General features: G+C 43.8%; 1 protein-coding gene across 2 annotated transcripts in view; it reads right to left on the reverse strand.

Moving 5' to 3' along the window:
- Positions 1–3038: 3038 nt before the first annotated feature.
- LONP2 (lon peptidase 2, peroxisomal) overlaps positions 3039–12379 on the reverse strand; it is a 64372-nt gene continuing 55031 nt past the window's right edge. For both annotated transcript variants that reach the window (XM_084813015.1, XM_084813014.1), the window contains 3 exons: positions 9657–9864; positions 7618–7808; positions 3039–4208 (listed from right to left, as the gene is read on the reverse strand). In XM_084813015.1, coding sequence (XP_084669141.1) covers positions 3987–4208; positions 7618–7808; positions 9657–9864 — 621 coding nt within the window. In that variant the 3' untranslated portion in view covers positions 3039–3986. The remainder of the gene's footprint in view (positions 4209–7617; positions 7809–9656; positions 9865–12379) is intronic.

Below are 12379 nucleotides of genomic sequence, written 5' to 3' on the forward strand. Positions count from 1 at the left end.
AGGAAAGAGTCTCCCACTGGCAAACAAAAATAGAGCAGGGTTCAAGTGGGGTAAAACTAAACAGGAAAGTGTGTGTATTGGGGGGGGGGGGGTGAGGATGCCAGGAATGGCATGTTCTGGAGACCTGTGATTTGCTCTGCCAGAGGGGCCATATGCAACTGGAAAGTTAGGAATACTTCTCCCCAAAGAGCAGCCTCCCCTAACCTGGTGCCCTCCATATATATTGGGCTACAATCCCCTTCATTCTCAGCCACCATGGCAATTTGCCATACTGGCTGGGGATTATGGAAGCTGTATTCCAGCTTGGGGAAGGCCTAACAGAAATTTAGGACTACTTTCACCCATACGAATTTACCTGCTACCTAAGGTCATTATCCCAGGCTCTGCTTTACTTTAAAATCAGTTTTGTTCGGCAAGTACCAGAGACAGAGACTCTTTTGCAGTGGCACCTCCAAGGGGTATTCCCACAAGACCTCTTTGTGCTTTTAAATGAGCCTTGGAAATGTGTTCTATTCAAGGAGACTTTTTATTGTGTATGCCGATTCCTTTTTTATATATATTTCTAGCTGTGCTGTTTTAACATTTGTAGTTTTTTAAAGAATTTGTCACTTTTTTTCTTTTTTTTTTTACACCTAAGCTCGTGGGAGTATTTTCTAAAAGGCACTATATCACACTAACATTGTGCTCAGATGGTGAATTCTGGCAAGACTGGAGCCAAAATGAGGCCACTGGGAAACAAGCAGGGGGTATATGCATGCTTGGAGTGCTGAGGTTCATAGAAGTACCAAAAAAACTTAAAAACTGAGGGAACAAAAAACTGCCCAATGAGACCCAGTGAGCATGATCAGTAGCCACAGAATATTGACTGTGAGTTGGAAAAGGAAAATATGCCCGAAGGGGAGTGAATTGGCCTACTTCCTTGAGCCTCTTTCAGCTTGTTGCAGACCCCACTTCTATAATAAGAGGAAAGTGGTTCATCCTAGATCAGGGATGATCAACGTGCGCCCCCCAGCCTCTGCCAAGTTTGGCACAGCAAGCGCGCCCCCACCCCCCGCTATTTTTCTTCAAAACAAGACATATGGGGAATGGTCCCTACATGCCTTGTTTTAAAGGAAAATTGTGTGTATAGGTGGTGGTGGTGGGACCTTGCTGCTGATCCACCACAAAATTTCGGCGGCAAAATCAGCACTGTGGCAATTTTGACAGTGGAGGAGGGGTGTGGCCCTGGACCTACTGTCCTAGATGGTGGAAATCTATGAAGGAGTGTTACCGATGGTGGTGTTAGTTGCACTGGAATAGCTTTTAGCATTTTGAATTGATTTCATGACAACCCTGCAGCCCAATCTTGACACATATCTGCAGAAGCAAAGTCCCACTGAATTCACTGGGACTTCGCTTCTAGGTAAGTGCACAAGCCTTAGTTGTTGTTGTGACATTTTCCAAATGGATTTGGAAACTCATTTTAAACAGTAGCACTACATATGTGAACAGACTGATTTGTGAGCGCAAAGATTTCAAAAGCTTATTTTGAGAGTGGGTGAAAGGGAATTGCAGCTGGTCTACCTAAATATGTCAAGTTTTGCAAGCTGGGGCATCTTTCCGTAGGTGTCGGTATGCAGACAAAAGAGTAGGTGTGTCAGATTGTTCAAGCATATGACCCCACCAGTATCGCTTGTGATCTTGCATTGATCAAATACCGCCTGGTGTGATGAGGTCATGACGCTCGCTGGAAGCCCTGTGCGATTCATGACCAAAATAGACTTGCATCATTGGTGTGGGGGAGGGCAGGGGCCACAAACAGCTGAAAGAGCAATAAATAAAATGTAGTGAAGTTATCCAACATTGTAAAACATCCAGGGTGTCTGCAGTGTATTCCTCTAGTCTTGCATGTTAGAGACAAATACATACAATTCTAGTTAACAGTAGTTTCACCTGTAACTTTACTCATGTAAATAAATGTAACCAGTGCTGTTACCGTGTTCAGCTGTATCTTTCAAATAGTCAGGTACTGGCAGCCTTGGTTGCAAAGCTGCTTTCATTGCGCATGGAGTCCTTACAGACTAAAAGGGCATCCATATATTGTTCCCTATAAGGGCTGTTGCTCTTAACGCACATATTCAACCTGAGTTTCATGGAACAAGATAATAGCATCTTGCATGGTATTGTTGCTGGTTATGGAAATCAAACAGCGTAGTAAGACAGAAGCACTGCTTTTTTCATGCCTTGTCACACTGATGGGCATCTCCTAGAAACTCTTATGTAAAAAGCAAAACCACCCAAGTATGCTGAGAACATGTGAAATCTTACAACTATGAGTTGGATCCAGACTTGGTCATACTTAGAGTAGACCCATTGAAATCAAACAGACTTACGTTGGTCATGTACCTTAAGCCCCATTGATTTCAACAGGTCTACTCTGGCAAAGTTGGGATCCAACCCTATGGCTACTCTGTGGTTTTCTTTTTTAACGGTGGCTATAAACACAAGGGTCCTTCAGTTGAAGGACTAAAAGAAAAGTTGGGAGTCTCAAATAGCGAATGAGCATAATTTAGGTAGGCTTTACAAAAACAACTGCTTTTTAAGGACCTGACCTGAGTTGTATTGCATCAAGGATGGGATATCTTGTGGGAATGAATAGATTTGCTCTAAGAATACCACAGGACAACATTTGGTAGTGCACTCTACAGGAAGCTTAATTCTCTCCGAAGTGACACATCTCACCTACACCAACTGAAGAGCTGCTGCTTCACTACCAAACCCATGTTCAGACTTGCCTCTATTAGCCAGCTGGCAACTGGAGATACTTGAGGCTATCAATGTATATTCTCTTGCAGCCCCTTTTCTTTGCTTACAAGAGTGACTTCACTTTCTCATGGGCTAGATTGACCTGTGGCTTTTCTTTCCTTCTGTGCATTGCTGTAGGATGTCTATCAGTGCTGTCTGAGAAAACTTCCACACACCAAGAAAGGAAAATTGGCACCAATCAGTGATTTGTTTGGTGTCTTCATTGCAACGTTTACAACTTTTCAGTGAACAGATTGCTATATAATAAAAAAGCGTTTTATCTGGATCCTTAAACAGCACTATGTCAAATTAGCCAGACTGCCTATTGTACAGAAAAGTAGTGAATTGCTTCTTCCTCCACCAACTTAAAGTCAATCACCACATTAATTCAGAGGAGCTAAAGGAGCCCGTGGAGGCCTAAGAATTCTATGCAGTCACTGTATTAAAAGGAGAAAGAGTTCTATTTTCCACTGGCCATCCCAGTCATTCCCTAATCCTGGGCACTTGGCTGTGGTCTCTCATGTCTTCCACATCCTTGTGTGAATGTTTCCCTCCGCACTGCAAGATGTTCTTAGATTGCTCTAGTTGCAAAGAGCACAAGACTCCCTTAGGGCACCACCCCTTGTAAACCTCTGATCTGTTAGGAGGGAAAACAACGCAAGCCTCAGGACCATCACTTGAGTACTTACGGACAAGACCAGTGCTAATATATTTGTGTACACTTCTTTAGGATAAAAACACCACCACCAACAAATGAATGACACTGCCTTAGCAACAATGGCAATTTAAGTGCCAGACATGCAAGCAAGGTAAATCTCAACATTCATGTCAGGCTCTTTGAAAAACAAAAATCAGACTCGCATTAAATTTAAACAGGCAAGAGGTTTCATAAAGGCTTATGTGATTGGATATTACTATTCTGCTTCTTAATAGCATTGGGGAATAACTATCATTAAGAGATTAGTATTCACATCTATCTCTGCAGATTGCTTCCCACTTATGCACATAAGGGCCAATAAGAATGGGCAGCAGGTTTGTAATAATCCCAGTGAAGAATAACCCTTTCCATTTTTAAAAAAAAAATCTGATGGCTAATGTCAGTATTACAATATTGCCCTTTCTATGCTCTCTCACATTTTTACAGTCTGCCAGATAAACATCAGCTTTTTATTTTGTTCCTTGAACAAGCCCAGTCAATCTGCTTAGAGTTTACTGTTGAAGTGATCAAGTCTGGTCTTGGCTGAAAATCCCCCATCAAAAGCTGCATTAAGAACTTCATCCAGGCAGCTTGTCATCACAAAATTCAGATCCTGCCGTACATTTGCTGCAATCTCCTCAAGATCCTTTTCATTTCTTTGAGGAATGATAATTCTCTTCAGCCCAGCTCTGTGTGCTGCTAGGACTTTGTCCTTAATTCCTCCAACCTGTGCACAGAATGAAATAAGGGGGAAAACAGAACAAGATTTAAGTGGGATGCGTTTAGCAGAATAATGGGCAATTGGTAGTGGTGAACACGATGTACAAATTATTCTAAGTAAATAAATTACAACCAGAGAGAAAGGTATACAGCAAATGTATAACAACCTACTTAATTTGCATTTCTGATGTGCAAATTTTGGGAGGGGAGTGGGAAAACAAATCATGTATGGGGGGGAGGGGAAACATACGTAATGCTGGAGCCGGTATTATTTAATTTATATTCTACCTTCCATCATTAAAGTCAAGGCAGTGTACATGGGGCTCCTAGGCGATCTCCCTAGGTACTGAACAGACCCAGACCTGCTTAGCATCAGCAAGATTGCTGCATTGTTCATAGAATCATAGGGTTGGAAGGGGCATACAAGATCATCGAGTCCAACCCCCCGCCCCGCCCCGCCCCGCCCCGCCCCGCTCAATGCAGGAAGCCTGATTCCCAGGCAGTCTCCCATCCAAGTACTAACCAGGGCTGACCCTGCTCAGCTCCCGAGATCAGTCGAGATCAGGCTCAGTTCACCTCTTATGTGTGCCTTCAGATCATGCTGTTAGCCCATTAACTAGCAGGACTACATGCAATTTGAATGAAATGTGTACTGCCACAGGATAGGGCAAGTGTAGTTGTTGCAGGGTTTCTTTTTGGGGGGTGGGAGTGGGGGAGAGAGTAGCCATATTGGTTCCCCTACCCCATCTATTCTGGCTCCAGCATGTGAAAAGAGAACAATGAACAATGACCATTTCTATACAACAGAGGATTTGCATGAGACCGGAAGTCCTGCCATCAGTTTCAGTTCAAGGACCAGTTCTTGGAAATGTCTCAGTGTGCTGAAACTGACAAGGGATGTCTTCAAGACATTGTCCTGAGATTAGTCAGTTTCTTCTACAGTGCAAACATGTTCTCTGCAGGGGAAGCAGTGCCTTACAGTAGCACATGCTTGCCATTGGTAATGTCATCTGCCTGTATCCATGTTCCAGACAGCACTTCAAATCACAATGGCTTTGGCTAGGTGGAGAGGGGAAATCACTTTCTTTTTTTGGTAGCAATATATAATTCTGGGTGAAGATAGTATAAGATTCCCCATGAGAAACACATCCTTTGCGAAAGATGCCTGGATTTCCCACAACGAACGAGCACGGACTGTGCTTCATTTCTTTGTGTTATAAACGGACTTTCTAGAAAGGCCCCCTGGGAAAGTAGTACAATTATGCCTGACATCCCCTGTTATTAACCGGCAACAATAGTACTTAGGTTTGTTCATTAGGAACCCAGGAAGCTGCCTTACATACATCAGGTCAGGCTATTTGTCCATCTTGCTGAGCACTGCCCCAGGTTCATCATACTAGAACCCAGTGGGGTCATCCCATGAAGCTGATTGGTGGGAGAATCGGGACAGATAAAGGAAGGGCTTCTTCTCACGGTGCACAGTTCATGGGATTCGGTACTGCAGGAAGTAGTGATAGCCTCCAATTTGGAAGGCTTTAAAAGGGAATTAGACAAATCCGTGGAGGATACAGCTATCAATGGCTACTCGTCCTGATAGGTATATGCTACCTCCAGTATCAGAGGCAGAATGCCTCTGTACACCAGTTTCTCAGGAACATGGGTGGGAGGGTATTGTTGCACTCATGCGCTGCTTGTGGGTTTCCCGTGGGCAGCTGGTTGGCCACTGTGTGAACAGAACACTGGCCTAAATGGAGGGGAGGGGGATTATTTATGTATACCACTTTGGGTTACTTGGAGGAAAAAAGCGGGATATAAATGCCAGGATATAAATAAATAAATGATCCCTTGGTCTGATCCAGCATGGCTCATCATGTTCTTATGTCTACCCTGGCTGGAAGCAGCTCTCCAGAGGTCTTTCCCATCACTTGCACCTTAATTCTTTTAACTGGAGATGCCGGGGATTGAAATGCAAAGCTTGCTGCTCCGAACTGTGCCCCCTCTCCAAGGAACCATTTGAAATTCTCATTCTGCCGCACTAGAGTGAATTCTGCAATAAGGGCTGATTCAGAACTGCCCTCTTGACCATAAAGGATTTGAGCAAGAAATACTGGTAAGTGAAACTGCGAGCAGGCAGGTTAAGCTGCACTCAGGGACGTACAACCTCTTTCAGCCCACGGGCTGATTTGGCCACATTCTAGTGGTGGGTGGGGCTAAAGGTAAAAAAGGGCAAGGCCAACATACCCAAAGTACCAGCATTAAAGCTCTTACTACCAGAAGTTAAGCTTTAGGAGAGGCATTTCAACCTTTTAGTTCAGGAAGCCATCCAACGGCTGGTGGTTGGAAGAAAGGAAGTGGGGCCAGGGAAAGGGGATGTGGCCTTCTAGGAAACCCCAGGGGGCCAGATTTGCCCCCAGACCTGAGGCTCTGCACCCCTACACAGCTTTTCACAAGCTCATTAGGTATCAAATATTTAGGCTGTACAAGCTGACTTGCCAGGCATGTATACCAGCCCTAGAAGCATTTGGGGCTAGCATGCCATGTTCAGCTGTGAGGGTCATGCATACTGGCCTGCAGCTTAGGGCCTGCTGAATGCCACAGGAGGTAAACTAACACTGCGTACAAATAAGATGGAAAAGCAATAGAAAAGAAGCAGGCATTTGTCTATCACCAAGGATGTGTTTCTCTGTACACAAGTTACTTCTCCAACCCACAGCAAGCTATTGGCTGGCTAAATGTAACCCATATGTACATGCCAGCATTCCCATGATAACTGAAGCCACACTCCGTATGCTACACCTTTGTCACCAAGAAAATCTTAACCCCTCTCTGCCCCCCCCACCTAGCTTTTCAATAAATATGACACATTCTCATTTAAGAAGAGATACTCTGAATTAAGAAAGTTGAGACACTTCTAATTAACATATCCAATTCTTGACAGCAATGGTTATAAAGATCTGGGATATTTCTAGCTGTCATCAAGATGGCAGTAGAAGAAAGTAAACTGGTTGTATCTGGTAAAGAATTCCTTCTTTAGCAGCCCCCTGAGGACAAAGTAATGATGCAGCCACAGTTTCCAATTAAGGCAGCATCTGACAAAATTAACCCTACTACCGCAAGAAATAGCTCTGCTCTGCTCTTCTGTTCTCTCGGAAATGTCGTCCACGGCAGATTGCTAGCATACTCTAATGCAAAGCAGGCCCTTTTCCCCCACCTAAAAATAAAAAAAATGAAGTACATGTTAACTGTCAGATTTGTAGGACTGTGCTAACCACACTGAAAGACTACAGAAGGCTGTCTGGGAATGAAATATAACAAGCTGGGTATGCGGCTTAGAATAAAGATGGAATTGAAGCCGGTATTAATGGGTGGGGAGGGAGGAAGGTTTAACAATATCATTATCTCCAAACAATACTCACTGGAAGAACAAGGCCTCTTAGTGTAATTTCTCCAGTCATGGCTACATCTGAACGCACGAGCCGCCCACTGAAAAGTGAGGCAAGGCAGGTTACTATGGTAACACCAGCAGATGGTCCATCTTTTGTGACAGCTCCAGCTGGGAAGTGCAGATGGATGTCTGTGTTGTCAAGGAGATCAAAACTTCCAGAAGCTTTAAGAAAGAAAAGGGGGGGGGGGGTTCAGTGTGGAAATTTCAAACCTGCAGTGTTTCTGGTCTTTGTTCGTTCTATCTATCTATCTATCTATCTATCTATCTATCTATCTATCTATCTATCAATAAATAGACAAACTGTACCACTGGAGGACTTGAATTCCTAACACTGGCTCCATTTGGCAGCATTTGAAAGAAGATTTGGGGCAGTAAAAGGGGGGGGTGACAGAAGGAGAAGAAAGAAAACACTTGCACCTCAACAAACTACCTACTCTTTTAGTCTTAAAAAAACCCTCAGATGATCTAGTTGAATGCCATTACAAACACTCTTATACAATTTGTTGATTACAGACAGGTTGACTAATAAGTTATCCCATTTAATTGGCCAGCAGGGTCATCTTTTTTTAAAATACGTTTTTTTTAATTATGAGTACTTCTAAAATCTATAGATGGTAAAGGCCCTTAGAAGAGGCATTCATATGTGCATGCACATGAGTGGGTGTGCAAGAGAAAAGGGATGTTGCATGCTGTAAAGATGCATGTGTTACCTAAAAACAATCAACATACACTTTCCCCTTCAGAAATATTGGTTTTATTCATATGAAAATGCATGCAGTTGTAATCAATTCATTGACAGACTCAAAGAGCACTCCTATGCTCCCTGGGAGGGTGCCTGAAGGGCCAAAGGGTGCTGCAGACATTCCTTTCTGGGGGCAGAGAGGGACGTCTGCAGGCAGAGACCTCCCTGGCACTGCAGTGGAAAGTGAGGTCAGTAAAGGGGGGTGTCAAAGGAGGCCATGGATCCGCATGATCCTGTGCCCCCCCAGTTCCCCCAAGCATGCCCCGAAGAAGGGCCAGAAACTACATCAGCTCAGGAACTGCTGTAGTTACTTAATTTTCTTCCCATTGGTGTAAATGGGAGGGAAACCGAAAAAAGACCTGTGTGTGATGGAGGGGGGCAGGGGAGGAATGGTAAAACAGCTGGTCCACCACAAATTCTACCCCAGCCTCATAGGAGTCCTCTGCCTGAATTCTTTAAGTGGGTGGACAGCCACAAAATAAAAAATGCTTAGCACTGGTAAGTGAGCTTGAGCTGTCAATGCACTTCAGATGCATGATCTTACAGCATAATCCTGTGCATATCTGCTCAGAAGAAGTACCCATGGAGTTCAATGGGACTTGCTCCCAGGTAAAAGTGTAAAGCAGTGCAGCCATAGGAATCTTTACAAAACCTCTATAGTCAGTCAGAATCATCCCGAGATGAAGGGCTGAGGCTTTCTGCCTTAGAGAGGAGAGATCCTTAACCGCATTTGTAAAAACAAGCTAAAGAATCTGGTTGCAGAACATTCACCAGAATTGGTCCCATCCAAGTCAACTATCTATGTTTTTTTTTTAATGGCTGCATTATTTTTAAATATGGATGTGACAAATCAAACCTAGACCCCCCTTTTTTCTGGAAGCCTACTTTTATCTTCTACGAGGGGCTGGCAAAGGAAGAACTGAGTTGCTCCTCCACCAGTCCTTACAAGAAAAAAGCAAGAGAGTACAAGTTTTGCAGACTAGTAACATTTTGAGGCTAATTTACCAGGCTGTGCTAGGGACTGAACCTGGGACCTTTTGCATACAATGCCCATGCTCTGCCACTAAGCTCCAGCTGTTTCCCACAACTTGCAAATGCCCTAAGCAAAATGCATTCCACCAAAAATGTACTGTGGATGCCCAGTGCTCAGTGGGCCCTCACTTCTGTGGTCTGAGGCAGGCCAGAAACTCTGGAAGTGTTCAAGACCCATGTTGATGTACGCTTGAGGCTCACAGGTACTTCCTCTCACTGTACCTTTCCACACATACCATTTGTCAGCTGGTATTTCTTTGCATTGCTGCGCAGCCAGCTGATGGCAAGATGTGCCGACTCCTTCATGACATCGCCTAGCTGCCCAGTCAGAGTGAGCTGCCCTTCCCCATCCATGCGACTGGCTTCTACAAACATGATCTCCCCCCCTAAAGGAGTCCAAGCCAAGCCGATTGCTACGCCTGGTTGATTCAGCCGCTCAGATACCTGAAAGAAAATAAAAGACGACAAGATTTCCATGGAAAAGAACTACAAGCCCACAGTCTCAGACACAAAGTAACGCTGCCAAACCATACTGTCAGCTTGACCTGGCTCTTCTGAGTAATTACAGTTATACAGTAATTCTTGCAGTCTTGCTAATTTCAAAACAACAGTAAGGCCAAAGTGGGTTTCCAAAAGTCATAAGTGAGAAATTTCCTGGTTCACATTGTGGGCTGGAGGCTGGAACAATGGACCTGGGAGAGTCATTTTCTCTGCTTCACTCCACCGGGTTCTTGGGGGAGTGGTCTTAGGCAAATTGTCACCAACCGGTTCCCCTTTTTCTAGACGGCAGTAAATGACCCATGTCACATGACTGCCGTAACGAAGAATGAAAATGAAAGTGCAGAGCACGCTGTACATTAATCTCGTGAGCAGTTGCCCATATGCAGTCCCCATTCATGCCTGTGCTTACAACTGGGCTGCAGAACATAGCCTGAGGAGTACGATCTCAATACCCGATACGAATGGCACTATATTTCATTCCTCTCGAATATAAAGTGTTGCAAAACAGTTAATGTAAATAGGATGTGTATCAGGTGACACTGCTTTTTTGTGGGTGGGGTGGAAGGATGGAACCATGGCTTCATTCACAAATGAATGCCTGTTACCAGTTTTACAACAGGTCCAGGTGAATAAGCACACTCCAGAAATCATTTTCCAAAAATAAATTTGTTAAGCAGCTTTTGTCAGTTGCCAAGAATTGGTAAAAAAGATCTGATTAAAAAAATCAGATACATTGTTTATCTACTAATCACAAGAAGTAGTTTAAGCCTTCTGTCTCCAACCTTTTCAGAGGTTTATTACTGGACATAGGAACAATTTCTGCAGTGTGGATCATTTTCAGAACCCTAGCTTGAAGACAAAGCAAAAAGTGCTTCAAGTGAAATGTTACTTCTTTTTAACGTGACATTTACACAGATTAATATTTTCCTATTATATGAAATATCTATATATCTATATCTATATCTGTATCTATCTATACACACACACACACACACACTCCTAAACTAGGCCAAGAAAACTATAGATAGAAGCAACTGAGACAGCTTTCTGAAAGGGTGGATCTGCAAATACAGACTTGAGGAAAGTTTCCTAAAATAGGGGGGCGGCGGGAGCCTAAACTGGATATTTCATAAAGTAGAGAATGGACTAGTGGTTTTTGTAATAATAATAGTTGAAAATAATGAGTGAAAGCTTTCTGAGACTGGCACAGAAACAACTTTTCATTTTTTCTAATGCTTATGGGACAGCCCAGATCTACTATGTTCCTTCTGTTTTTCCAAGTAAGGAAAGTTTAGCTCTTATATACATAGCTTAAACTGCTACAAAGCAACCTGTTTAAAAGACGTCCTCCATCAAACCTCCACATAGGTCATAATCCATCCAAACTTAAGCACTTTTCAGTCTCACTGACTGAATGGGAGAGTTAAGCATGCACACACCTCTTCCAGACTGAAGTCAATGGAACTTGGAAGTACTCAACTCGGGCTGGATTATTTCTACCTTTTCAGTGGTGGCATCTCAGCTCTGGAACTCTCTCCCCAGAGATGCAAGTCTAGCACCAAGCCTTTTTGTCTTTTTAGTGCCAGGCAAAGGCCTTTTTGTTCGCCCCAACGTTTTGATTTTTATTTGCTTTTCGTATCAGTGCTGCCAATCTCTTTCCCCCATCCAGCCTGTTTGCTGATTTGCCATCTGCCGCTGCCTCTCTTGGAAAAGATGTTAGTCTCAAAATTACTATAATCCCCAAACAGAGGTGGACGGACTTCAGGGATCTGCTTTGTTTCTTTACTAGAACCACCAGAGGCTGGTACAATGGATGTACACCTAGAATCAAAGCACTCTAGGCCCAGGAATTTGTTCTGCATAAAATGTCAAAACTGAATGGCACTCACAGTCTTTCCCCATAAAAATCTCTGCCTGGTTACTCCAATATTTCTACATTACAGAAGCAGTCATTTTGTTGCCACCATTCTTAAATAACTGAGAGCCAAAAATCCTTGCCGATCTGTAAAATAACCCAGAGATCTACTAGTAGATCCAGATATACCTTCTGCCCACCCCTGCCCTAAGAGAGCAAGGTGTACCTAAGCTAGACTTCCAGGTAGTCAGCAGTCTTGTCTACCTGTTGCTCCTAGTGGCTACTAGCCAGTATTCATGCTTGTGAGGAAACATGGCAGGCTGGGACTGGGGCACCAGCAGCCATATGGGTGATCACAGAAAGCAGTGAGGAGAAGAGGCAGGCAGGGTATAAAACAATTTCAGGAACAAATATTCCTATATACCAGGGTGCAGAAATCTGGCCCTCCTGGGGGTCCAATCTGGCCCTCTAGAGTTCCTCAGATGGCTCTGCCCCCTTCTCCTGGCCCCATACCTTTCCCTCAACCACTGATCGTTCTGTGATTTCCTGGTTTTTGTGGAATTCTAAAAGGTTGAAATGCCTCTCCTAAGGCTTAGTTACTGG

Source organism: Heloderma suspectum, chromosome 8 (genome assembly GCF_057233095.1).
Source record: "Heloderma suspectum isolate Gila_16-S chromosome 8, 16-S_ref, whole genome shotgun sequence".
In the NCBI taxonomy this organism is placed as follows: Eukaryota; Metazoa; Chordata; class Lepidosauria; order Squamata; family Helodermatidae; genus Heloderma; species Heloderma suspectum.